This window comes from Amphimedon queenslandica, unplaced genomic scaffold (genome assembly GCF_000090795.2).
Source record: "Amphimedon queenslandica unplaced genomic scaffold, v1.1 AMPQUscaffold_13217, whole genome shotgun sequence".
NCBI classification, from domain to species: Eukaryota; Metazoa; Porifera; class Demospongiae; order Haplosclerida; family Niphatidae; genus Amphimedon; species Amphimedon queenslandica.
In genome coordinates this window covers 33,619-59,084 of record NW_003546547.1, presented here as the reverse complement: position 1 = coordinate 59,084, position 25,466 = coordinate 33,619, and the positions used below count along the sequence as shown (strand labels likewise).

The following is a 25,466-nucleotide window of genomic DNA, read 5'->3' as shown; positions in this document are numbered from 1 at the left end:
GCATGACACAAGGTGGTATAGGCTGTGTTCATATGAAATTACTGCTAATAACTCATACTAATAAAAAACATTATTAAAATATATTTTTAATTCTATATATAGTCATTATCTATGTCACCATCTTGACAATTAGAATTCGGTGATTCAAAGTTTGGTGCTTCAACTACTTCATATACTCCTGTAGATCTATTATTATTATTGTTGGACACAATATCAGTGCTGGCATATGCTAGGTTATCTTGTATTATCACAGCAGTGGCATTACCACTATTAGTAAGAGCGCTAGCAGTACCATATGCTGGGTTATCATTCATATTAGAAATAGTGAAATCATTGCTATCATTATCTTCTGTGGCTGTATTAGAGTTATCGCTTCCTTTCCCAGCAGGCATAAATTTTAGCGATAAACTAACATCTGCTTCAATAACAACATTTTCTTTTTTATTGGATCTTTTCTTGATGCAAACAGCAACAGACAGCACTATTATTACTAAAGAGGCAAGAATGATACATACTACAATGCCTACAATTATGTATACTGCAACTGGTGTTGTGTTTGCAGTAGTAGATGATGTGGATGTACTGACTACAGATGATGGGAGAGAAGATGGTTCTATGCTGCTGAGGATAGCAGTTGATAGTGTTGCATATGAGCTAGCAGATATCACAGTAATAGTAGTAGTAGTAGGAGTAGTTGTTGACATAATAGGTGGCATTGTAGACACTATTGAGTAATTAAAATTAACATGAGACAATATTAAAATTATTTATTACCTGAAACTTCAACTGAAACTAGTGGAAAATTATTTGCAAAAGTAGATAATGCTTGACTTATTGATGATAGAGGAACATTTGAGCTGTACCTTAGGTTGACTGGTCCATTACCATCCTGTTCATAGATACTCAATTGACTTTCAGATCTTTCTGGAAAATAGAAACCAAATATGTCTCCTTCCTGGAGCTGCAATGGATTCTGAGGAATAAATTCATAGAGATTAGTACCAATCATTGCACTAGCGTTAACTAAACTAGATCCTGTTTTATTGTAATTATTGGGACCCAGTTGACGCCATATTTGGAGCTCAGGTAGTCTATTAGGAGGATTGTTACCATGATCAATACCTCCATAGATCCATTTAGTAAGTGAACCATTACAAGAGAACACTATATCTGGATACAAGTATTGTCTGTTATCACTTGGCCGATCAGAGTCATGTATTTTAAAAGCATTTTCTTTAATAATTGAAGCATTGATTGAATTGACACTATTAACACAGTATCCATCTAATGATAGTAAAATAATTCAATGATACAGTGAGTGTGTGTCTTACCTGTTACTGGATATACTAATATCAACTGATTTGTGATTGAAGAACCATTTGAATTAACATTTTCTGTGCTAAGTGAATGCCGACTGCTACGAAAGGTGACCCCTGGAAGAGTATAATAGATTCTAACAACACTGCTCGCTTGAGGTGGTTGTGATACAGCTAACAGGTCTCCATTCATTACTGGTATAGGAGGATTGAGTGGATATTCAAACACTCCACTAGTACTGACATTAGAGGGAGAATAATAAATAGTTCTCTCACTACCAGTCACTAGACTACCGTCAGTTGAATAAACCTGGACACTGGGAAACATAGTATAGCCAGATCTTACATCAATACCCAATATAAGACTGGTTATATTAGTAGATGAACAATTGAACTGATACTCTTGAAGGACTCTGAGCTCATTGTCCAAGTCATTACCAACTGCATTATTTGAAATGCGTTCTGCTCTATATGTCACTAAAGATAGATCCATAAACTTTCTTGCACATTGTTGTTGACTTTGCACAGTACCTTTTAAAATGAATTAACATTAGAAATTAAAACTACAGAGAACATTTTTACTTGATAGAAACCAGCCAAGGCTTATTAGTAATAAAAGTAGATCAGCTAACAGAAGTTTCATCTTTTCTTTGTCTCTAGTCTTACAGACAATATAATAAAAACAGTGAGAGTGATAGAATCTACAACCTACTCTGACACTAAAGGATTAACTGCATGACACATTCTGCAATGCAAACTGCAAAGCTGCAGCAATTTAATTAATTGGGTGTGGTCCATTAATTTCAGATTAGACACACCCATTGTTCAACGTGGAGTCCGCCAAAAGAAGGATCAATGGAACAATCGGTAAGTTTCTTAGACTATTGGCCTTCTTGTGAATATATCTAGCATCCAAACTGATTGTAAACTTATTGGATATTTTTAGGAACTAAATACTATCCTGCAAAAATGGCTTGAAGGACTTCAACAAGTCTCACAGCAGCAGCAAGAAAAACCTTCCAATAAGTACCCGCCACATTTCTCTGTATTTTAAGCCCTAATTGTCTTTTTTCTATTAATTAGGCCAGAAAATGACCCACTCCTAGCTGAAGGGTAATTACTAATTATTATATATTATTATTATGTGTACTTTTTTCTAATTAAAGGGATCAAGAATTATCAAATGTCTTAGACAAATTAGGGGCGTGCCTCAAAATAACGGGACCGTACGTTATAATTTTTTAATTTAAAAAATTAAAATATTTTGTAGTTTAAAAACCTCGTTGCACTCGGGAGGGACTCACCTCTCAGTCCTAGCCCGTTCCTTGTCCTGTTATCTCTCAGTGGCTCTAGACCAAAGGGACATTGATGGACTTGCTGGATATGTCCATGTACATGTAGCAAATATAATGATCGGATTAATAGGGTAGGTAATGATAATGATTGTATTAATAGAGCAGGTAATAGAATGATTTGGTAGATAATTGTATATAATATCTATCTGTATATATATTGAGGAGATGGAGTTGTCTAAGATTTTTTTTGTAAAAAATAATTTGGGAAGGCTGTAATTTTAATAAGGGCTAAGGCTACACACAGTATGCAATTTAAGGTACCTTATGATAGAAGTAATAATTTCTCTTTTTAGATTAGACATTAATAAACCATTGGCCTCGATTTATCACGATGACGTCAGAGATGGTTACTTAAGAGGTACAGTGTTACATATACAACTATAAGTAACTGGTTTCTATTCTATTGTAGCGATTCAGATGGCTTTGTATAGGAAGTATGATAAAATGGGGACCGATGGTCTACTAGCAGCTGCCACAAAGTAAATTATAAATTGCAGACACTTGTATGCATGCACTAAAGTATGTCATCATTTTCTTTTTGTTTTTCATAGGCCTCCTGTAATATATCTGAGTGCCAGAGGTGAAATAGAGCCATTATACTCTTCGTGTGTGAGGGTAAGGCTGGGACTAATTGTTTGAGTTTGTTTTTGATTTCACTTTAGGCTGGCTTGCCTCAGTCCTCTCTCTCTATAAGTAAGTAAATCTGAAAGTAAACTTTGCTTTTATTTCACTTTCCCTTCCAGTTCCCTGTTCTACAGTTCATGGCTCTACTCATTCATTAGTAAGTGATAATCATCACTCTCATCATGTATATCTTCTTCTCTAGGACACCAATGCTTTAGAGAAGAAGATTAATGAAGACAATAATGTTGGAAAGACACCATTAATGGTTGTTGCTTATGCAGGTATTGTGTGTGTGTGTGTGTGCTGATTTATTGTGTCTATTATTACAAGGAACACCTCTTGCTGGTCATATTGATGATTTGGTGACATTAAGAGGAATTTGTGATCAATATAACATGTGGCTACATGTAACAGGGTGAGCTGAGAGAGAGAGAGAGAAGGTTCAGTATCTTTTAATATTTTGTACTTGTAGTCATGGGCTCTCCTCACTATGTCTTCCAGAAGAGAGAGATGAAATAAAAGTACCATAAAATGTCATACTTTCTTTAATTGTATTGTGTGCATGATTAGGGATTCAGTGATGCTGATAGCTTCACACTGTTCCCTGGGACGTGGTTTGGGATTCTTAGCTCTCCAAAGATTGTATCCTCTTTATTATATATATATATAGTACCCAAGTAGCTCTATTGATGTACTTGTACACGCATGCAAAGTATTGGTAGTATTGTATGTGTGTGTTGGCACAATAGTATATAGAGAAGTTATCTTAACTCTATTTGACAGACGTTTCATAAACACCCCAAAGTTATAACTACCAGTGGAGTTGTGAGTCATTGCTTGTAATTAAACTATCCTCACTAACCTCCCCCCTCTCTCTCTCCTCCCTCTCTCTCTCAGCCTACTCCTGCTAACTTTCCAGGAGAGAATCCCGATCTCTCTTCAAAGGATTTTGCAATCCCTCAGTCCTCATGGCTAGGTCTTTATCCCCGTGGTCTTTCAAAGCTACTGGCGCTACCACTCTGGCTCTGCATGCAGTATCTTGGTAAGGAAGAGAAGGAGAAAATAGAAGTAGACTAGCTATAAGGAGGATAGAGCTGAAATGAATACCGTATAGCGGAAAATTTTGGAGGGACTAAATATTGGCGAATTGCTAAATTTTGGTGATTGGCAGATTTTAATTTGGCGAATTGGTGGCCACGTGCATTGAGCATGCGTATAATGGCTCAAAATGGCGGGTTTAATTTTGGCGAATGGCTATCAAAACGCCAAATTCGCCAAATTTAATTCCCTCCAAAATTTCCTGCTATACGGTAGTATTTTTCACTATTTGAATAGTTGGCATGCTAAACGAACGAATATTTGAATATCTCACTATTCGTTTCAGCCTTATAAGGAGATGTAGTCTTGTGCCCTTTAGTTAAAGCTTATTATGTCTGTTTGCTCTCAATTACTCATGCACATTGAGACAGGCTCTATTGTTTATGTTAATTCTCATTAGGTGAGTCTGCACTGGTCGATACTGTCAGCTACTGTAGAGGACTGGTATGCCAATAGTCAGCATTCTTATCATTCCATTCAATCCTTTAGACTAAGAACATGATGAAGAGATTAGATGAGATACCTGGCATTACAAGACTAGTACGTCATGATCGTTAATGAATTATTATAGTCTCACACTAATTAGGCTATTCCAAGTCATACCTCTTATGTCATCTTGTTTAAATATTCCGGCAGTGGGCAGTTAGTTCTCCCTCCATCTTTTAAGAGTTTTATTAATCCAGTGCCACACCCACAAGAGCAGAAAGACAGCTCCTCAGATCAGGTTAGCTTCTGTTTTAAATTAAATCAAATTAGATTTTTAATGAATTTTGGAAGTTGTTTGAAAATTGCACCAAAGACCATGTACTAGTACTATAGTACACTGTCTCTGGCCAAATTTTGCCAAAAATGAAAAGGAGAGAATTCTCCACTTTTATAATTTTTTCTGGTGCATATTTATGTACTTATGTTGTGTAGAAAGTGTAAGCCAATTCCGATTGAAATTGGATTTTTTATGAATTTTTAAAGTTACTCAAAAATTGGGCCAAAGTCCCTGTACTATTATAGTACAGGGATTTTTGCCAAATTTCGCCAAAAATGAAAAGGTGAAAATTCTCCACTTTAATAATTTTTCCTGATGCATATACATGTACTTATGTTGCGTAGAAAGTTTGAGCTGATTCCGATCAAAAATGAATTTTTTATGAATTTTAAAAGTTACTCAAAAATTGGGCCAAAAGTCCCTGTACTATAGTACGGGGATTTTTGCCAAATTTCACCAAAAATGAAAAGGTGAAAATTTTCCACTTTAATAATTTTTCCTGATGCATATACATGTACTTATGTTGCATAGAAAGTTTGAGCTGATTCCAATCAAAATTGGATTTTTTATGAATTTTTTAATTTGCTCAAAAATCGGGCCAAATTAAGACCTCCTCTTATAACAAATCAAAGAATACTTTGAAGACCTTTTATTTTAGACCCTTTAATGTACTGCAGTATAGCTGATTTTCTGCACGTTTTTCAAACAGCCATTTATAATTTCTAGGAGTCTGGTTCCAGCGAAAAAGGAGACAAAGAAGGCAGTGATACCCAGCCACCAGAAGATGACGAGGGCCCCCTTGTAGTCACTATACACGGAATGCCACTAGTACTCACTAACCTATATAACGTCATGGTGGGTCTAATTGCAAGGCTCACAAATGTTTATTATTTATTTATTTATTTATTATTTATTGTGTTTACATTTAGATATCAAAGGATCTTCAAGCATTGTTTCCAAAGGTTGGCATAGTAACGTATGACATGGGCGGGAAGGATGGGATTGTGTTTCACTTTGATCCAATTACATCGTTTCCTGGTTAGTGGGTCTGGGGGTTTAATCGCTTGTATGGCTGGCAATTTTTGAGGTTAATCAAACAAATTTAATTTTCAAGCAACTTACAGCAAGAGTACATGGTTTATGCATTCTTGCTTGTAGTAATTAATAGCAAGGATAATGATAGATTTTTAATAATTATATTATTATAGTGACAATTAGTTTTCTAAATGTACACAATGACTTTTTGTGGTTTTTTTGTATAAATATTTTGTCTATTTTCAGAGTATAGTACATCAATTGAAGACATTGAGAAATTTGCTGAAGAATTGAAACAGAAAATAGTATGTTGTATTAATCCAAACATCGATTGGTTAGTGTTGTGTTTGTCCCTAGGATACCATATATCCCATTACTCAAGCAAGGTGTCTCTTTGAAGTTGTACTAAGACGACAGAGCAATCTGAGATGGTTGGAGTTTCCTAACATTCACTGTGTGGCCATTATGCAGTTTAGTATAATTTCTTACATCTTATCACACACTTACCCTCTCTATTCTCTCCTCTCTCTCTGTCTCTCCCAGATATGTTAAGTCAGATTTTATAGAAAAGCAAGAGTTGACTTTTGAAGAGGTGAACATGTTGAACAAACTTAACATTGAGCTGTGTCAACATTTAAATAATGAGAGTGGAGTATCAGTCTTCCAACCTTTCCAACACGGAAACTTCACATGTGTATTACTAAGAGAGGTTAGAGAGAGAGAGGAGCATTTCATTATTATCTTCATTGATTGTAGCTCCCTAAAGAGGTAGACATGTTTGCATTGTTGGAGAATGTTATAACAGGAACAAAGAATTTCGAAAAACAGAAAGAAGTAAAGTTAATAATAGCTTTCAGTCCATAATCTCCTTATTACACAAACACACACACACACAGGAGCTGCAGGGATTAGAGGAAAAGATAAGACAAGGCATAATAGCAGCTCAAGAAGACTTGAGCAAAGAGAAAGAAAAGTTTGAAGAGGAAGAAGTATATGTATTTTTCTTATTAATGATCATTTATCCACTTCCCCTAGTCTGTACTTAAATATGTTCCACTGGTTGGGTCAGTGGTGAGCTGGCTCTATCCAACGTCACCAGGCGGAGTCAAGGGACGCTCTTTTAATCTTGCATCAGGTACAAGTTACATACTTTTGCTATTAAGTGCCCTGTATTGGTTGTGTAGGTAAAGTGCAGACCTCAGAAAAGGTTTATCAGCATAAGATGCAAGTAGTGGACGAAAAGGAAGAGAAAGGAGAGGAGGAGGGAGGAAATGATGACGAGGCACCTCCTTCAAAAGAAACGACACCTGTGAAACCTGTCACTCCGCCTAAGGAAGTAACCCCTACGCCTGTCCCTACAGAAGCATGAGTACATGGAACGTGTGTGGGTCAAAATTGGCGCTGTCTTTTTTTTTGAATTGTGTGTGTAAAACAATTAAATTTATGCAGGTACTCAGAAAAAAATTTTTAAGTTTTAGATCTGTCACGTATTGAGGGGTCTTTGTCAAAAGCCTTTTCCCAGTTGCTGCCATCAAACGAGGTTACACTGACTGTCTGAGCTGTTCCCTCGTCCAAGCAATGTGGTGCTATGCCACGTCCATCAGGGTTTGATCTAGGAGTGTAGAAACTCTGGACTCCACAGATTCTACAGAACGTGTGTTTGGCTCGATGAGTATTAAATGTGTAGCATGTAAGGAATTCCTCTCCCTAAAGATGATGAAAGAGATTTAAAATAGCAACCCCATGTGTGGTGTACCTTTAACAGTGTGAAGTCAGCTTGTGGTACAATGAAGTGGTGGTTTTGTTTCTTGATGCATATACTACAACTGAAAAGAAATAGTTTCTTGTTGCAACATAAAATGGATCTAATTTAAAATTCCCTTTTTAATCAATCAATGCATGTAAAATTCATCTTTATTTAATATGAAATGAGGTACTGGGTGCTTTTAGATTTACTTGCAATGGATAACGTCCAGTTGTGCAGGAGCAAAGACCTGAAACCTAACTGCCCCGCAGTGACATCCACCGCTATGCAACACCTTTCCTTCGGCAGCCATTTGCAAGCATAGACTCATTCCATTATTCTCATTCTCGGGACGGTATGGGAATGAGACTACAGGTTCTCTCTGTTGGAGATGGGCGTGACCAAGTCTAACTAATTCTGGCTGGGTTTGCATGTTGTAGTGTTGTTTATTGGAAAGTTAGTGAGAGTACTGGCTCAAGAAGAAAGGAGGAGATAGTATGAGTAATGCTATAGCACAGACTACCTCACATTGCAGTAATGGGCTACTGTATGCAAGCTGGAACCAGGACCAAGGTAATTGATTCTTCATTGCAGTGCTGTTCACTCACCTCTCCCTCTCTGTTCAAAGGCTGTTTTGCTTGTGGGATGGAGAATGGTTTTAGGATATACAACACTGATCCACTGAAAGAGAAGGAGAGACAAGGTCTGTCTGTTGTGTTTATACATAAGTAACTTCACCTTTTTCTTTCTCCTTTTCTTTGTTAGATTTCGTTGATGGTGGGTTTGGTCATGTGGAGATGTTGTATCGTTGCAATTACTTGGCACTAGTCGGTGGTGGACCTCGTCCTAAATACCCACCTAACAAAGGTTTGTTTTTTTAATTGAAAATATTATCATCACTCAATCTTCTTCCAGTCATCATATGGGATGATCTGAAGAAATCACAAGTAGCAGAGCTTGAGTTCTCATCAGACGTTCGATCAGTCAAATTGAGCCGAGACTTGTGAGGAATGCAATCGCTGAGTTATAATAGTATTTTCCTCTTCTTCCTTTAGGATTGTTGTCATACTTGACGACAGAATTAGTATATTTTCGTTTTCAAAGAATCCAGCCGAACAGCACAGAATACAAACCACACCCAATCCTTATGGCGTCTGTGTCCTTTGTCCCAACAATAATAATTCTCTTTTAGCTTTCCCCGGGACTGAGATCGGTCACGTGAGTCTCGTTGATTTAGCAAACATGAGACGGGCCCCAGTTGACATCCCAGCACATGAAGCAGCTGTTACGTGTCTAGCTTTTAATCTACAAGGATCAAGATTAGCTACAGCGTCAGAAAAAGTAAAAGAAATTTTTTTTGTTATGTGTCTTTCATTCCTACCCTTGGCTTGACAATGGTTTCTTAACTTTCTATTCTTAGTTTAATTTAATTTTTGATGTAAGGGACTAGATACTTCACATAATTAAAACCACCAGGAATGTCTCATAGTGTCATAATTATGCAATTTGATAAAATAATGGTCATATCTGATAAAATTATTAACTACATTAACTGTAGTTGAGAGATAGAATGGAATGGCTTGATACCAAATATATCCATTGCTAGGGTACTTTAATTAGAGTTTATGATACTAATAAACACGACCAGCTACTTGAATTGAGAAGAGGAGCTGCTAATGCACACATATACTGGTAAGCTATATGGTACATGTATGTCCCTCATCTCTTCTTTATGTATCATAACAGCATAGCATTTAATCATGATTCTTCATTCATGTGTGTATCAAGTGATCACGGTACTGTGCATGTATTTGCTAGTGAGGACCCAGCAAGGAACAAGCAATCCAAGTGAGTAAGGATCTTTATTATATACACAAGGGAGCTGCTAATTAAGCTGTATTATTATTATGTCAATTTAGCTTGCATGAACTGTGTGATGACATAATGACAGTTAGTAGTATTAGAGCCAACCCTTTCTCTCCACTACTGACCTCCCCCTTCCTCTATTATGCTTCTACAAAAGATGCTTGCCTTTAATGGTAGTGGTGTAGTTTTGCTATGCCAAACATTCTTAACAGAATAGCTATAATAACATTAAAGATAATAATCAGCTACTACTATTATCATGAGCAACCTCCCCCCATTCATATATGTTGTTAATCTGTTTCTCTCCTCTCTCTCTTCTCTTCCTTCCTCCTTCTCTCTCTCTTCCTCCTTCTCTCTCTTTTAAACTCAGAATGGCAAAGGCTGGCGGTTTGTTACCTAAGTACTTCAGTTCAAGATGGAGTTTTGCGAAATTCAATGTCCCAGATGGGCAGCCTTGCATATGTGCTTTCGGAAGTGATAAGAAATCCATAATAGGTTGCACTAGTCATACAAATGGCAGCATTATTATTATCATTGTTTTTTTGTAGCTATATGTGCAGATGGGAGTTATTTCAAATACTCTATCACTTCTAAAGGCGAATGTCTACGTGAAACGTTCTCAAAGTTTCTCCAGATGACAGACGACTAGTTTTATTATTTTATTTTATTTTGTTATGATAATTATTTTTATAACGTTTGTACTCTTTTTTTCTTTTCTATTTTTCCATTCTTGCTCCCTTTCCTTCCTTCTCACTGCTTCTTTCCACTACTCTATAGTTTTATATTTTTTTTGCGTCAGGCTTCATTATTTTATTATGCAGTACTGCGCTGCTAAGCCAACCAATCATGAGATTCACTTTGTGCGTGGGTTGCTTCCTGCTTATCCGTCATCTGATTGGTCAGAAAACACGTGCTTGGTCTGACACTGGCTATGAATACGATTAATTGATTAAGAAGGGATGATCCACTTCTCTGTATAGAAATGTATGTGTGTATTAATGTGTGATGGTGAGTGTTCGAATGTCATTGTAATACTCCATTTTTCAGTGCATTTCTTCTTCGTTTTTAGTGATAGCCTTTCATTTCTTACAGTAATCACTCCAATAAGTTCATCAGTTGAGACGGATCAAGACTCCCAAGGCGTTACAGTGCTGTTTACGCGAACACCCTTCTTTACTTCACCTTGGTGACTGCTTCTTTGCATTTTCACTCTGAAGGTCAGTTTGGGGGTTTGTACATTGTTTCAGGGGGCAGCCTGCGCTTTTAAATACTGGGTTCTAACGTCTAAACTTTAAATACAGTTCTCTGTAGTTCAAAATAATGATGTTGGTACTTTATATATCATTATTGAAATGCTAAGTCAATCAATTAAGGTTTTGATTGGACTGCCTGATAATAAGTGGACTCTACTTTTGAGATCTCTTGTCCTCCTGTCTTGCTATTCATGACTATCCCATTCTAAGCCTTGTTTAATAGATACCACTATTGTATTATAACAGTATAGTTTTAGATATTATGTACGTGTTCTTTTTTGTACACACTGTATTAATTAATCTGTTTACAAAATGATGGTATGTTTTTATTAGCCTTTCTCCCTGTCTCTCTCTCTCTTTCTCTAAATAAAGAGATTGAGTGATAAAACTGTACTTACTCTTGATATAAAACCAGCTTGCTCTTTCTTTCTTAATTGTACATATACATTCATGTTGTATGCCCATTTATGTACATGTGTTCGGGTGTAGTTTGAAATTCTCTCGTAGGCAATAAGATCTTTAAAGGCCCATTTAAAAAAGACTAATTTCGAAAATCTTATGTAATCACTGCTAATATTTATGAGAATGCCACATACATGTACATATAGTCTATAATCAGGCCATAGCCCACCCTCTCTGTGCTAACAGTTTTATTGATATTCATGTAGTGATTACAGAGAATTATAATAATCTTAATGTCTAAATTGTCTATTGATATACTTATAATAGCAAACTGTTATAGTTTTGTACTTTTGGTTGGATACTATTAGCTGTGTATCTACAGTCCACATATATTCCTCTTGTGAGTATAGCTATTGTTCAATGGATGAGTAGAAATAGTTCATTCTTATGATCCCAAATATGCCAAAGGGTAGTCATTCCTGACAAACCATGATGTATATTGTAGGGGAGGTATCAATATGAGGTTCATACTCCACTTCCTGTGTGTACTTATAATGTTACTATAGTGTCTATCATTGGTCATCTAGTGTCCAGCATTACTGTGATTCTCATCATTATTCAGCTGATTTTTACTTCATTTTGATTTGATTCTTTTTTTTGTTATTTTGTGTAGAGTTTTCTGTTTTATAATGCCAAGGACTAGGTCCTCTCCTAGAAACGTTCCCAAACTGGTACCAAAGGCCACAGCCTCTTCTGTGACCCCTCCCATGACGCCAACAGAGGAAGAGGCTCTGGGTAAACTTAAAGTCCCGCCCACAAAGAAGAGAAAGTCAAACCAACGTCCGGTGGGTAAGAAGGACGCTCAGGGAGATAACGAAGACCCTGCAACCGGTGGTGGGAGTGACCTTGGATCATGTGACACGTCTTTTGATGCGTATCCAGATGAAGATACTAAGACCAATAGTTCAGCCTCCTCGTTGATAGAGGGTCAAGGTACCTCGTATTCGTCTCAACCTGTCGGTCAGCAGCTGTTGGAGCAGCTGGAGAAAGGGAAGAGAAGGAAGTCTGGTGGAAAGACAGGGAGTAAGAAACCGGCCAAAGCTTGTGCTCGGTGTGGCAGCACTGAAGGACGACTCTTGGGAGGCAGAGCAAGGAAGTGTACCATATGCAGGCTCATAAAGTTCCCCCCTCAGCCGGACTCCTCCTCCTCTCCTGTGCTTCAAAAGACAAAACCAAGCAAGGACTCTGTGACCAGTTTCCACGATGACTCGGAGGACGAGGGTCCTAAGAAAGACGATAAATCGTCCCCTCCTCTCCTGGTATCTGTAGGGTATGGAGGAATACCCAGTGTCAAGAATAATATTTATGAGACCATCCCTCCCAAGTCTCCCTCTGAATTAACTAAAATTCTAAAAAGGAAGCTCCTAAGCTCTGACGATGGAGCAGCACCCACTCCTAAAAAATCCTTTTCTGAGTCAGCTGCAAGTGATAACTCTTTGCTAGCGACTCCTCCGTTGCAAGGAGGAGGAGGTGGTGGTGGTGGTGGTGGTTCGGGAGAGTCTGGTAGTATTTCTTCTCCTTTGCTGGAGTATGCTCAGAAGATATCAGCCCGAGTGATGATACCGCCTGAGATAATAACACCAGAGCCAGCACGAAAAATGAAGCAAGTGAGGAAAGGTGGTCCAAACAAGATACCAGCTGGCTCTACTTATAAGATTTATAAAGGTATCAAGGCTAAACGTGGGGGAGGTGATTCTACCCTGACTCCTCCCACAACCACACCTACCAAGCATGATGATAATGTTACGTCTTCAAGTGAAAAGTCTCCTCCTCCTTCACCAGTGGTTGATGTGGCTCCTTCCATTGCTCCTCCTCCTTTACAAGCTACTCCAGCTGTTCCGAGCTTTGTTGATGATTTGTCCTCACGTCACTCTGCCCCGCCCATTTTCTCACCTTCGGATTACGTCCCGGATCCAAAACCTTCTCCTCTCACTTCGGAGTCTCTCATTGTTTCCGTGACAACGAAGCCTCATGATCCAACGATAAACTCAATCAGGACCCTCCACTCTTATCCTAGCCAGTCCTCTTCTCTACTCCATTCCTTCTCCTCCTCTTTGCCTCTCAAACGCTCCCTCACTCCTCCTACTTACACCAACTCTTCTTATCCTCCTCCTCCTCTTATCACTTCTCACACTCCCTCCTCCTCATCCAGGTCCCTCTACTCTCCTCCTCTCTTCCCTAGGTCTGGTCCTCCTCCTCCTTTGGTCTCTGTCTCTCAAAGCTTAGAGAGAGGGAGAGTGGGTCCTTACAACAATAACTCTTTGTATTTCTCTTCATCTCCGCCTCCTTTAACAAGAGATGATAAGAGTGCATTAGTCACTCATCATCCAGTTATTGTTGGTCCTCCTCTCCTTGGGAAGAAAGCACCCAACGAAGAGCCCTTGGGTAAAGAGGTGATCCCCATAGACACTGGGACTGAGACCACAGAGGAAGAGAGAGCTAATGGCTTAGAAGAAAGCACAGAGGATGAGTCCAGTATTATTAATAATTACGCAAGAAGGAGGGGAGATGATAACAGCACTCTCCCTGCTACTAGTGAGAGTACTAATGAGTTGAGCCCTGCTGAAACCCCAAAGACTAAGCATAAGCGAAAACAGAAACTGGAGCTGGTCAAGAGTACAGGGTTTGATGAGGAGGTGGAGGGAGAGGGCGGACTGAAGATATTGAAAAAGAAAAAGAAGAAGAAGAAGAAAGAGAGAGAAAAAGAGAGAGGAGGGAGCGGGCATCATCATCACAAGGAGCATCATCGCTCGGAGAAAAAGAAAAAGAAGAAATCCAAGAAGAAGGATAGGTCGGACCACGAGACTGCATCACAGACTGAGGAAGATGATGATGAGATTACTACTGAAGCCATTAGTAAAGAGACTACTACAGGTACAGCATGTAGTGATACTGTTTTTTATTTAAGTGTATTTTATGGTATGATTGTGTATATGTTTCTATTGTGGCTAAAGTCACTGGTTTATTCTAGTGATTGTTAAAAGTGGTTTTTTAAAGTGTCTATGCCTACATGTACATGTACATGTACATGTATATGATTTTATTCCTTTAGGCCACTCGAAGAGAAATGTTTCACTGTACAGTGTTATCACAAGAGGTAATTGAACCATTCCATAATTGTATTGAGAGCTTGTACTCGTAGACATAACAGCCCACACTGTGCTATGTGGTACCAACTTTAATATAATATTGAATTAATTGTTCATTGTGGCACATATTGAAATTTTAGTTTTAGTATTGCTCTTTCCCCCCCAGGGGTGACATACCATCAGTTGAAATGGGGCATATATAGAATGACCTTATTAGTCCCACACCCGAAATCCCATGCCACGCCTGTCCATGAGACCACGCCTCCCTCTTCCGAGAAACTCACCACGCCAAGTGAGACTTCGTTAATTTTTGTTTTGTTTATAATTATTGTTTATTGCTTGTAGCGAGAGACAGGGAGAAGGAGGAGTCTGTTTCCACGACGACTCGTTCCCTTCGAAGTAGCGGTAGGAAGAGACAGAGAGATACAGAGGAGGAGAGAGAGGACCAGGACCTGTCACAGCAACAGTCACAGGAAGAGGAGGAGCCTATTGTCACTAAAACCAAGAAAACAAGGAAAGGAAGAAATAGGACGCAGCAGGTGGAAGAAATAAACCGAGTCCCTCATCCTCCTCCTCCTCAATCTGAAGAAGCAATGGAGGAAAGGGAAGAAAAGACTAATGATTGTGAAGGTATGGTTTTTGGACATTATACATTACTATTGTGTAAATTCTATCTATTTATACTCTCTGCTGTACTGTCTACCATTCAATGCTCTGAGTGGATTAGTGTATTGTAATGACAATTGTTTATAAATGTTTGGTTAAGGAAATACACAAACTTGTTTCTTTTATGTACACACACATACTCCAGACTTCACTGGGCACTGGACAAACACTTGATTGTGTATGTACACGCGTACATGCGCATTTGTATCTACATAACTTGTATCTGTTTTGACATTAAAGTACATGTATCATTGCCTTTATAATCAATCAAGAATTAGCTCCTATAAGAGGGCAATTTTTATCTGATGCATTTCAACTCTAGTTAGTGTGTTCCTCAAAGCTGTACCATTTCACAACTTAGTACTCCTTTAAACGAGAGTATACTCTTGCTTTAAATGGTCTTTACTTTTGCCTTGCCTTTAGTTTTATTTCAACTGTTTTTATGAAGAATTCTCTCAGAGCTATTTTTGTGAAATATTATGATATACTAACTTTTGGAGCAAATTTTAAAATTCTTTTAAAATTCCAAACTTGATCGGAATCAGCTCAAACTTTCTATGCAACATAAGTACATGTACATGTATATATATCAGAAAAAAATATAAAAAGGGAGAATTGTCTTTTTTTCATTTTTGCTGAAATTTGGCCAGTCATTCTGCACTATAGTACAGGGTGACTGGCCCGATTTTTTAGCAACTTTAAAAATTTGTAAAAAATTCAAATTTGATCGGAATCAGTTCAAACTTTCTACGCAACATAAGTACATGTATATACATCAGAAAAAAATATAAAAATGGAGAATTGTCTTCTTTTCATTTTTGCCGAAATTTGGCCAGTCACCCTGTACTATAGTACAGGGATTTTGGCCCAATTTTTGAGTAACTTTAAAAATTCATAAAAAATCCAGTTTTGAACACTGAGTCCATTAATTTTGTTCACATTTTTTTAGATGATATTCCTCCATCTTTCTCCATATTTGAGTTGCGTAACAAACTATTTCTTGATTACCCTCCAAGAACAGTTCACGCTTTGACTTACAAACTGAAGGCAAAGACCCAAAGACCTCCGCTAAACTGGGTGAGTATTTCTGCGGCATAATCTTTTTAAGTTCTTCTTTGCTATAGATTCATGTACTGAGGCATATGGGGGGACTGCCTGAGAACTGTCATACTTGTCGTCTGATTGACGTTGAGGTTGTGAAGCAGATGTGTCAACTGTATAACATACCCGTACCTCACTCTATCACGCTCCTCCTCAACGACACACTGTCAGAGAAAAGAAAAGGTACATTGTACATGAATTTAAATATTTGTCATATTTTCTCTCCCTTTCTCTCTCAGTTTATGATTTGAGAGATGTGGATCCTGTTTCCTTTATATCTAATTCTGAGATACTGTCTCTCAGGGTGCCTAAATGTGATTTCAATGCTACTCTACCAAAAAAGAAATCATCGCGTGAATCAAAGTACCTCATTTATAATTATACTCATCTACACTAACACTTACTCTTTTTCTTTATCTCCTCTCAGAGCTCACAAACTCATTCCTAAAACTAAAGCTAGTGATAGTATCGTGACCACTCCCTCTCAATTAACTGACGACACTCAGTCCCAACTGACAGAAGAGGATGAGATTGAAGAGACAAAATTGCCAGCTCCACCTCCTGCCCCGCCTCTTTTAATCACCCCCAGCTCATCTAATGACTCACCAAGACAACCCAAGTAAACTAATATAATTCACTTTATTATTTTATTATTCATCAATAGACCGTCGTCATCTGGTTCAAACCCTAACTTAGCTGCAGGAGGAGGAGCAGGAGGGAGCCTCCGTAAGAAGCCCTGCCCTCATTGTGGTGTTAGCATGCTCTGCAAATCAAAGAAATGCCGTAACTGCGGGAAACTTTTCGGAGTCTTTACTTTTGGGCGTCGAATATGTACGATGTGTGGTCATATTAATTTGGCTCGCATGGCAGCTTGTTTTAGGTGCTCTCATCCATTGGATAGGGCCCCTAGTGCTCACCCTAAGGATGTCATTAGTATGTTAAAATTAACATAATGATTTGACATTATGTCTCTCTGTATTATTCTATTCTATTTAGATCCTAAGGAGTATGTTGATACTGGAGGGAAGTGGCCAGCCTCTAGCAGCAGTAGTAAGGTTGATTTCAAGTTTGGTGTTAAGAGACGAAGGAAGCATCACACGACTCCACCTCCTGTACCCAGGACCAAGCACTCACATGCTGCTGGAGGAGGAGAGGAAGGAGGAGCTAGTGGTCCTGAAACCATTGATGATATATTTAATGAGCAGCTCGACAGTCCACCTGAAAAGAAAAGGAAGAAAAGGCACGAAGGTAGTACACTGACTACACTCCTACTGCAACTAGACCTCACCTCTCTCTCCTCTCTCTCTTCTCTCTCTTCTCTCTCTTCTCTCTCTCTCTCTCTCTCTCTCTCTCTCTCTCTCTCTCTCTCTCTCTCTCTCTTAGGTTATAAGTATGGTAAGATACCGTGGTCAGATGCTGACTTGGCACTTGTTATTACTTCCCGTGGAATACCGAAATTCTGTTTACAGGTAAAATACTAATAACATTACCATCTAATAGTAATTATCATTAATAATAAATTATCATTACCATATTTATGCATCTGTACATGTATTTCTTTACTACAGGAGATGTGCAATAAGGTATTGAAGTATCACAATAAGAGTGATGTTTTTGAGTTGGTCAAGAACCTTCACCTCTCGCTAGAGCAGGGCAGCACTAACTTACTCAAGAAGCTCCAAGCACTTGGACTTCACCCCAACAGGTAACATCATTGTATTAGACTCTCCTATAACCACACTCCTTTTAAAGGTCACCGATATGCAAGTTGATATCATCAGAGGATCTCTTTGCTCTAATGGATGCTCTTGAAGAACCTGTACCTGAAGAAGTACATCAACACTTGGAGACTATCAGTTCCCATAGCACTCCAATGGTAGGACAGAGACTAAGAGAGCATCACTCACTATCTTTGTTGTTTCATAGAGTCCTGATTCACTTAATTCCGGTGATGTTGCCAATGCATCTCCTTCTCTGACAGTCCCTGGTTCATCTTCTCACAACCACACCTCTCACCCTCCCCACCCTCCTCTCTCTGGCTCCAGCTCCCTCTCACTGGTCAGAGGAAAGGAAGCAGAGACCGAGAATGGTTTGTTGTTTTTTGTCTTGTTAGTGTCCTGTAGACAGGGTGTTAGTCAATGTCATGTGCATGTGTGATGATGATAATAACTACTGTAGCGTAATCTATAGTGTTATACTCTTTATAAAAAATAATGATAGGTTTATACATATATATACTAATTATTTAGGAGTTATGACTAGATCTATTATTATTATTATCATTTTCTATTTCAACACACATTACAGAGTTTGAGTCAACACTCCATGACATAAGGTGCAGTGATGGTCAATCTCTTTCAATGCTGAGGACATGGAATGGAGAACACTTCTTGTGTCTTCTTGAAGTGTGGAGACGTTATTTCCCCGAGGTACAGTAACTACTCATCTTCCTAAGACTTACATGTACATGTATGTACATATACATGTACATACATACATGTATGCATATGTACATACATGTATTATACACATGTATTGATACTCATTAGGTTAACAGGAGTCATTTGACAACAGTTATAAAAAGGTTACTGCTAGAGACACAGATCCCAACCACCCAACAGACCAATCTCCTCAGAGCAGCCAATGTCATATCAATGAGGGGAGCCCCTGGTAGGCTAATAAAACTGAGGGACGTCCAGAAGCTTATGGATGACTTTGGAATCCCGATTAGTGTCGGAAGGCAATACGATGAAGACCCAAAAGTATATTAAAGAGTCTAGTATGTATATTTATCTGCTTGTATTTGTAGTTGGATAGTAGACTTATTCCAGCATCAAGGCTACCACGCCGTTCATACTTATCATCATTAATGACTGCAGATAAAGCTGAAAGTAAGAGAGAGAGACTAAAGTAGAGAGACTGATAACTCTTCTTACTTTTAGTGAAAGAATATTCTGATTGCATGAAGAATATAGTTGATCTTGTTGAGTCTGCTGATATCCAGTCCATACTTGATGGAATTGCTACCAAATCAAATGAGGAGAGCAACGGAATGGAAATAGAAATTACAGGTGTGTCTCTCTTTGTGTACATACTTTTAATTGTCATTTTACGACTAGATTTTTTCATAATTTCTTATACCACCCTTTTCCATAAAATTCTTTTCTCTCTCTCTCTCTTTTACAATGTAGCTCTTTCTGATGAGCTTGATCTGTTACAGCGCTCGCTCCACGAGGGTAGAGATCTTTGTCAGGCTCTCTCGGATGAGATATCGTTCCTCACTGTCATTAGTTATACCAAGATGTCTGAGATGTCACGTTTATCAAAGCTCTCCATTCAATCGCTCCACGAATTGGATCCTCTTCTTGACGCTGTACAATTAATGGAGCTTGCTTCTCAATAGAATTAAACTATTCCTTAAGCCTAATGTTGGATTGACTTTTGAAGGATCAAAATTTTCTTTTTTTTTCTTTCTTTATAGGAACATACAGCCATGCACTTACAAATGCAAAAACTTATTGTTTTGTCCTTTTTCTCTCTTTATATCTTCTCTCTTTATATCTCCCCTCTTTCTATCTCCCCTCTTTATAACACCCCTCTTTCTCTCTCTTTCTCTGCTCATAGATGCCTAATTGGAAGCAGTCACTGCTCAAAGCTGAGACTATTAAAATTAAACATTTATTATTAGCATTATTATTGTTGGTAATAATAATGATAGATCTATTAAATAGTATTCTTTTCTTGGCATAATCAAAGCTGTTGTGGGTTGATTTTAAATTTGATGTGGGAGGGCCTTATCTGCTTAGTGAGACGTGAAGAAGCCAGCAAGTCATTCTCTGCTCGTTTGTATTCTCTTCTCTTTGTATGAAGCAGAGGAGAGCCAGCACTTCTTGTGTGCTGTCTATCATTTAATGAGATTTTTAGGATATCGAATTACTGAGGTTATAGGTGAGTATGAACGAGCTCTTCAAAAATGCTATTACCTTTCGACTTGCAGAGATACATACGCTATGCCTGACCCCTTCTACTATCCACTGGTAGAAAATGAGATAGATATCAGGAATGGAACTGGATCTGGCAGTAGCAGTTCACCTACAGTGAGTCTATAGTGTATACATACATACAGTTGCATTATCTGGGCTATGGAATTTTTTTGTACATTAACTTTAAAATGATATGATTATTATTTGGACTGTCTCTTTTGTAATTGCAGTCCTCATCCCCAACCTCATTGTTTGAATTCTTGACTGAGCATAAAGTTGAATTCATTGCTGGAGGTGGTACTCTACTCCTCTGTATCCTCTTCTGTCTCTGTTTCTGTTGTATTTGTCTCATGTGTTACATACGTCTCAAGAGAAGACACTCAAGCAACATTATTCACACTTTTCCTAAATTTAGGATACTGGATGCACCAAATCCAAACTTTAGGAATGACGGTAAGAGGAAGGGGCGAGTGAGGAGGGTGTCACGTGAAATTGGTGTGGCCAACGATACTGTGATTGCAGTCATGCATTGTTGCTCACTTATGCATACCAAACCACTAGAGCTTTTCTTCATGATTCAGCCATCAATTATATTGAAAGGTGTCCTTACCATCATTGTTATAGTAACGGTATTATATAGTGGCGTGAATGATAAGATCATTTTAGTAGTATCAACTTTGAGCACATGATAAATAATGTCTTTCATTACCTTTCTATACTTTGACACTGTTGACCTAGATTAGATCAGTAATGTAATATATTTATTTTGAAACTTAACAAAACAATGTGATATGCATGTATATACACACAAACATCTACAGATGCAGTTTCACCTTACCAGCACGAGCGTGATGATATACCACTCACAGAGTCAACCCGCACTGGTACTGCTAATGTTTCAACAGTCACCACACCTAACCATGGTACCAATAACGTAATAACTCTACCTCAACCAGTGCCCAGTACTAGAGGATACACAGTGAGTACATGATAATGCATAGACACTTACAAGGCATCAGTTTACTACACACAGAGATGGGCAATAAATCTCACATTTTCTCTTCCCGCCTCATTTACTTTATATGTATATGATGTGTATAGAATAATTCCCTGTATTATATAGATATCTGGCCCTGAATATTCATACGCTGATGCTGATGAGTTGAGACTAATGACTGCAACAGGTGTCAGATCAGGAGGTGATGCTGAGGTACTACACTATATATACAGAGCTATCATTATTCATAGGACCAGCACTATAGCTTTAATGCCCAGTATTAAGATAATAAGAGCACCAGTGTGTATAATGGTATTGCTACATTGTATTCAATAGTGGCTGGTGGTGTTTATCAATTGAGACTTGCTCTAATTTGTCCCATAAGGAAGATACACTACACACCACACACTGTTACGATCATCCATGTACTTCCCCAATACCTGATGCAGTACATATGGATGACATTTGTGTAAACTTTCTATGTGTACATAGCATAAGTATAGCATTGTGTATCAGGGAATGTAATAGGAAATTTTATAAAGCTTGTTTTAGTTATGAAATTAAGCTCATATTTTGTTTATTTTTTAAATATTTTCTGTAGGAGTACTTATATGCACGTAGTGTTGAAATAACATCAAAGACTCACTCATTACCGCATGGGGTAAATATAAACTATTAGTTTGCAAGAATTAGTAAACTTTGTGGGCAGTTGGCCTTTTAATGTAAACTTAATTTTAACATTAAAGTACCGTATAAGATGATTTATTGGAGAGAGTAATATTTGGCGAATTTGCCTGTGGAAAGTGAATTGGCAAATTTTATATAGGTGATTTTGTGCCACGTGCCATAGAGCATGCTCAGATTGAAACAAAATGGCGGATTTTATATTGGTGATTTCTTCATAGAACCGCCAATCCCCAATATTAATTCCTCACCAATGAATCATCTTGTGTAGTAATAATGTTGGGCTCAGAATTGCTGAATTCCGCCAATATTTACTGCATTTTTCTTCCTATTATTTTCATGTTTGTTATTGTAGTCATCAAGAACACCTTCTGCCTATTCAGAACCAAATGAAATTATAGGAAAGGTATACAGCAATGTCCTTTTATTTATTTATTTATTGTGTTTATATTATAGTATGGCAGTATAGCTACTACACCTCCTCTATCTCCTGTCTGTTCACCTCAGAGAAAAGAAATGTCAGAATCAGTGAGCAAATAAAATTTTGAAAATATTTTATGTTTTAATTTCTCTGTGCTACTTTTGACAGTCTCCTCCAGCATATGAAGGTCACTATATGACACCTGCAGCTGATACAGAATCACTTTATGCTCAAATCAAATCATTAAAAGTTCGACAGTTAAACAAAGCTGACATTACGTGAGATTCACATATGATCTTAATTATTATAATATTGTTGTTTTAGGACCCAAGAAACATTAGGGACTGGTAATTTTGGTGTGGTCTTAAAGGGTCTGTGGAGTACAGAATCTGGCCTGGAGCCAGTGGCTGTGAAGACTCTAAAAGCAAATACAACTAGTACTATTATCAAGTTCCTCCAGGAGGCGGCTATCATGGGCCAGTTTCATCATAATAATATCATCAAGTTGTATGGAGTAGTCACCTCTGGAGATCCAGTGAGTAGTTATGTGTAGTTACATTACAATAGTCCTTCATTCAAATGCTAATATTAGGTCATGATTGTATTGGAGCTCATGGAGCTAGGAGATTTAAGAAATTACCTTAACAGCATAAGAATAAAGTGAGTGAAGATAAAAATGAATGAATTGAATGTAACAATCTTTTATATAGGGATCTCTGTAGTGATCCTAAATTACCGGCTCTACTGCTCAGTTTCTGTCGTCAGATTGCTTCAGGTATGGAGTACTTGTCTAAGAAAGGGTTTGTACACAGAGACCTGGCTGCTAGGAATATATTTCTGAGACAAGACCTGATTTGCAAAGTAAAGCTCTAATATCACTACTCGGAAGCATTTTCCTTTCTTTCATAGATTGGTGATTTTGGTTTAGCTCGTGATCTGATGGACGAAGAGTATTATATTGCAACTGGTGGGAAAATACCCATCAAATGGACAGCACCTGAAGTAATAGATCTCTAATGTATTTATTTATTCACTCCCGTTTGTTTGTAGGCTCTCACTTACAAGAAATACTCAAGTGCTAGTGATGTGTGGAGCTTTGGTGTGTTAGTGTATGAGATATGGTGTCTGGGACAGAAACCATTTCAAAACAAAACAAATCAAGAAGTAATTTTAGCTATTTTAATGAGTAATCATGAGTCACTTGAAATATTTGGCATGTGTCCTGTGTTTCCTAGAAATAATAGTAACTTCAATTAATTTAATTTAATTTTCTTAGAAAGAATTAATTGCTACATGCTTTCTAAGAACTCTTGCTATTTTTTGTTTTTAGACTCTTCGACAGATTGAGGATGGTTATAGACTTCCTCCTCCTCCAGGCTGCCCCCGTTCGTTATATGAGCTAATGATATCTTGTTGGTATGTTATTATTTTAAAATCTTATAACTGATTCCAAAAATTACATTCAAACAGTGCTCAGACATTGTGTCCAAACATTGCTTAATTTGATTTGTCATTTCTATGAAACAATCAGACAGAGTTTCCACGAGATTTTAGCATATGCTCATGCAGCTTCTTGTCAATGGATATGGGCCTGAGCCCAGTCTATAGTACAGGGTATTTTGGCAAAAAATTACAATGAGAGAATCTCGGTTTTTTTTATGCATATACATGTTCTTATGTTGTGTAAAAAATTAAAGTTGATTCCAATCAAGTTTAGTTTTTTATGAATTTTTTAATTTGCTCAAAAATTAGGCCAGCAACCAAAGGCTATAGCCTTTGGCATTTGGCCAAATTTTGTCAAAAATGGCTCAAAAAGAATTTTTCATTTTTATAATTTTTTCTGATACATATACATGTTTTTATGTTGTGTGTCAACTTTGAGCTGATTTCAATCAAATTTGGATTTTTTAATGAATTTTTTAAGTTGCTTCAAAGGCCATGATCATGTACTATCATAGTGCTTGCCAGCTTAAGAAGCTCATGCTGTTAGCTCAATTAGCATGCTTCTGGGAATTAAACATTGGTTAAAATTTATGTTATTATTTTTAAAATTACGTTGTTCAGACAAAATGGTAGAACAATGTAGAAATGGTCAGACAATTGAGAAAAATGAATTCTGATACACATCCATTGATCTCCAGTAATTAAACGAAACTATTCCTTTCCGTAGGAATCCTGAAGCATCAAGACGTCCGTCATTTGAAGCACTCCATTCTCTTCTCTTAGGAGACGAAATGATGCTATTGCAATGGAGTGATAGTGACAAAGAAGCTCATCCTGAAGCAATGCTCTTAGGATCAAACTTGAAGGTCTCTGAGGGATTGTACACTGACTTGCAGTTAACTTATAATATGTCATGATGATAGTTTCATGAGTTTCTATTATTGTGTTTTTACTCTTTGTACTGTTAAAGCAACATTCGTAGTAATAATTGTGATGTACAACTGATTTTGTAAACATTTTCAATGCCTTTGAATGCTGTCCTTGGTTAATCTGGATTTATTGTTAGTCAAGCGAATCATCTTTGGTCATAGTTTTTGTTTAATTCTTCAATTTTTAGTTTTAGTTTTAGACTTTATTTCAATTTTAATTTAGTTTTAGTATGAAACCTGAATATGTTATAGCTCTAGTTATAGTTTAGTTTCAGCCTTTGATTTTCATTTAGTTTTAGTTTAGCTTTAGTTTTTTGCTTTCAATATAAATTTAGTTTAGTTTTAGTATTTAAAAAAAGTTTTAGTTTTAATAAAAAAATTACAAAATATATTAATATACCCCACAGCACTAGCCATTTTCTTAAATTACAAGGGCAATGGGTTAACCATGGGTAAACCAAGTAACCTGTGACTATGTCAGGTGTATATAACATATGCATGCATGACCAGTAACTACCAAAATATATTTTAGTTTCATTTTAGTCTATAGCATTTAATTGTAATTTTAGTATCAGTTTTAGTTTTATTTGAAAATTTCAAATTTTAGTTTAGTTCTTTTACACTATTTAACTTTTAG

General features: G+C 37.4%; 6 protein-coding genes across 9 annotated transcripts in view; 4 read left to right on the top strand and 2 right to left on the bottom strand.

The window, feature by feature from the left end:
- Window positions 1–38: 38 nt before the first annotated feature.
- LOC109584353 (uncharacterized) lies at window positions 39–2,020 on the bottom strand. The gene is made up of 4 exons (XM_020000070.1): window positions 1,899–2,020; window positions 1,332–1,847; window positions 775–1,284; window positions 39–724 (listed from the first exon to the last, which is right to left on the bottom strand). Exons 1-4 carry the CDS (start codon window positions 1,957–1,959, stop codon window positions 93–95), a joined length of 1,719 nt encoding a protein of 572 aa, XP_019855629.1. The 5' UTR covers window positions 1,960–2,020; the 3' UTR covers window positions 39–92.
- Window positions 2,021–2,128: 108 nt separating this feature from the next.
- LOC100636796 (pyridoxal-dependent decarboxylase domain-containing protein 1-like) lies at window positions 2,129–7,668 on the top strand. The gene is made up of 28 exons (XM_020000057.1): window positions 2,129–2,183; window positions 2,263–2,342; window positions 2,400–2,429; window positions 2,483–2,542; window positions 2,587–2,742; window positions 2,965–3,029; window positions 3,081–3,150; window positions 3,223–3,286; window positions 3,334–3,364; window positions 3,415–3,452; window positions 3,498–3,576; window positions 3,626–3,710; window positions 3,768–3,816; window positions 3,866–3,937; window positions 4,079–4,120; window positions 4,193–4,337; window positions 4,794–4,837; window positions 4,883–4,933; window positions 4,980–5,117; window positions 5,883–6,011; window positions 6,086–6,194; window positions 6,438–6,496; window positions 6,549–6,661; window positions 6,735–6,900; window positions 6,948–7,025; window positions 7,088–7,180; window positions 7,227–7,326; window positions 7,376–7,668. The coding sequence occupies exons 1-28, from the start codon at window positions 2,172–2,174 to the stop codon at window positions 7,558–7,560; spliced, it is 2,343 nt and encodes a 780-aa protein (XP_019855616.1). The 5' UTR covers window positions 2,129–2,171; the 3' UTR covers window positions 7,561–7,668.
- Window positions 7,575–8,374, bottom strand: LOC100635785 (centromere protein V-like). The gene is made up of 3 exons (XM_003388656.3): window positions 8,148–8,374; window positions 7,948–8,017; window positions 7,575–7,898 (listed from the first exon to the last, which is right to left on the bottom strand). Exons 1-3 carry the CDS (start codon window positions 8,366–8,368, stop codon window positions 7,659–7,661), a joined length of 531 nt encoding a protein of 176 aa, XP_003388704.2. The 5' UTR covers window positions 8,369–8,374; the 3' UTR covers window positions 7,575–7,658.
- On the top strand, window positions 8,365–10,641 carry LOC100635658 (WD repeat domain phosphoinositide-interacting protein 3-like). The gene is made up of 9 exons (XM_003388655.3): window positions 8,365–8,508; window positions 8,564–8,638; window positions 8,701–8,802; window positions 8,851–8,938; window positions 8,991–9,276; window positions 9,542–9,627; window positions 9,682–9,783; window positions 10,172–10,296; window positions 10,350–10,641. The coding sequence occupies exons 1-9, from the start codon at window positions 8,433–8,435 to the stop codon at window positions 10,448–10,450; spliced, it is 1,041 nt and encodes a 346-aa protein (XP_003388703.1). The 5' UTR covers window positions 8,365–8,432; the 3' UTR covers window positions 10,451–10,641.
- A 40-nt stretch (window positions 10,642–10,681) lies between these two features.
- LOC100636670 (uncharacterized) lies at window positions 10,682–20,127 on the top strand. Of its 2 annotated transcripts, XM_020000054.1 has the most exons (21): window positions 10,682–10,809; window positions 10,871–11,018; window positions 12,130–14,390; window positions 14,569–14,613; window positions 14,772–14,897; window positions 14,951–15,235; window positions 16,221–16,348; window positions 16,396–16,555; window positions 16,612–16,735; window positions 16,800–16,991; window positions 17,037–17,305; window positions 17,369–17,620; window positions 17,756–17,841; window positions 17,941–18,077; window positions 18,125–18,248; window positions 18,299–18,461; window positions 18,680–18,801; window positions 18,922–19,134; window positions 19,182–19,263; window positions 19,315–19,443; window positions 19,564–20,127. In XM_020000054.1, the coding sequence occupies exons 3-21, from the start codon at window positions 12,146–12,148 to the stop codon at window positions 19,773–19,775; spliced, it is 5,094 nt and encodes a 1,697-aa protein (XP_019855613.1). In that variant the 5' UTR covers window positions 10,682–10,809; window positions 10,871–11,018; window positions 12,130–12,145; the 3' UTR covers window positions 19,776–20,127. The 2 variants fall into 2 exon arrangements, with proteins under 2 accessions (XP_019855613.1, XP_019855614.1); XM_020000055.1 differs by lacking the exon at window positions 10,682–10,809 and having other exon boundaries at window positions 10,857–11,018.
- Window positions 20,128–20,184: 57 nt separating this feature from the next.
- Window positions 20,185–25,466, top strand: part of LOC100636544 (ephrin type-A receptor 4-B-like) — a 9,619-nt gene continuing 4,337 nt past the window's right edge. The window contains exons 1-16 of one of the 3 annotated variants that reach the window (XM_003388662.2): window positions 20,185–20,320; window positions 20,370–20,469; window positions 20,586–20,808; window positions 21,177–21,334; window positions 21,479–21,565; window positions 21,954–22,013; window positions 22,392–22,442; window positions 22,493–22,564; window positions 22,626–22,735; window positions 22,782–22,992; window positions 23,050–23,117; window positions 23,168–23,318; window positions 23,367–23,459; window positions 23,508–23,621; window positions 23,788–23,873; window positions 24,628–24,955. In XM_003388662.2, the coding sequence (XP_003388710.2) occupies window positions 20,383–20,469; window positions 20,586–20,808; window positions 21,177–21,334; window positions 21,479–21,565; window positions 21,954–22,013; window positions 22,392–22,442; window positions 22,493–22,564; window positions 22,626–22,735; window positions 22,782–22,992; window positions 23,050–23,117; window positions 23,168–23,318; window positions 23,367–23,459; window positions 23,508–23,621; window positions 23,788–23,873; window positions 24,628–24,817 (1,761 nt within the window). In that variant the 5' untranslated portion in view covers window positions 20,185–20,320; window positions 20,370–20,382 and the 3' untranslated portion in view covers window positions 24,818–24,955. Of the gene's footprint in view, window positions 20,321–20,369; window positions 20,470–20,585; window positions 20,809–21,176; window positions 21,335–21,478; window positions 21,566–21,953; window positions 22,014–22,391; window positions 22,443–22,492; window positions 22,565–22,625; window positions 22,736–22,781; window positions 22,993–23,049; window positions 23,118–23,167; window positions 23,319–23,366; window positions 23,460–23,507; window positions 23,622–23,787; window positions 23,874–24,627; window positions 24,956–25,466 lie in introns of those variants that run through there. The other 2 variants (XM_020000058.1, XM_020000059.1) reach the window with 2 other exon arrangements.

Excerpts from the sequence above, each read along its gene's own strand:
- LOC109584353 (XM_020000070.1), bottom strand. The coding sequence starts at position 1,959 with ATGAAACTTCTGTTAGCTGATCTACTTTTATTACTAATAAGCCTTGGC. Across the intron at positions 1,848-1,898 it reads CCTTGGCTGGTTTCTATCAA|GTACTGTGCAAAGTCAACAA; the intron begins GTAAAAATGTTC and ends TCATTTTAAAAG. Across the intron at positions 725-774 it reads AGTTTCAGTTGAAGTTTCAG|TGTCTACAATGCCACCTATT; the intron begins GTAATAAATAAT and ends ATTACTCAATAG.
- LOC100636796 (XM_020000057.1), top strand. Across the intron at positions 2,543-2,586 it reads TGCCTCAAAATAACGGGACC|TTTAAAAACCTCGTTGCACT; the intron begins GTACGTTATAAT and ends AATATTTTGTAG. Across the intron at positions 4,121-4,192 it reads TTATAACTACCAGTGGAGTT|CCTACTCCTGCTAACTTTCC; the intron begins GTGAGTCATTGC and ends TCTCTCTCTCAG.
- LOC100635785 (XM_003388656.3), bottom strand. The coding sequence starts at position 8,368 with ATGCAAACCCAGCCAGAATTAGTTAGACTTGGTCACGCCCATCTCCAA. Across the intron at positions 8,018-8,147 it reads CTGGACGTTATCCATTGCAA|TTGTAGTATATGCATCAAGA; the intron begins GTAAATCTAAAA and ends ATTTCTTTTCAG. Across the intron at positions 7,899-7,947 it reads CTGACTTCACACTGTTAAAG|GGAGAGGAATTCCTTACATG; the intron begins GTACACCACACA and ends CATCATCTTTAG.
- LOC100635658 (XM_003388655.3), top strand. The coding sequence starts at position 8,433 with ATGAGTAATGCTATAGCACAGACTACCTCACATTGCAGTAATGGGCTA. Across the intron at positions 9,277-9,541 it reads TAGCTACAGCGTCAGAAAAA|GGTACTTTAATTAGAGTTTA; the intron begins GTAAAAGAAATT and ends ATCCATTGCTAG. Across the intron at positions 9,628-9,681 it reads GCTAATGCACACATATACTG|CATAGCATTTAATCATGATT; the intron begins GTAAGCTATATG and ends GTATCATAACAG.
- LOC100636670 (XM_020000054.1), top strand. The coding sequence starts at position 12,146 with ATGCCAAGGACTAGGTCCTCTCCTAGAAACGTTCCCAAACTGGTACCA. Across the intron at positions 14,391-14,568 it reads TAGTAAAGAGACTACTACAG|GCCACTCGAAGAGAAATGTT; the intron begins GTACAGCATGTA and ends TTATTCCTTTAG. Across the intron at positions 19,444-19,563 it reads AATGGAAATAGAAATTACAG|CTCTTTCTGATGAGCTTGAT; the intron begins GTGTGTCTCTCT and ends TTTACAATGTAG.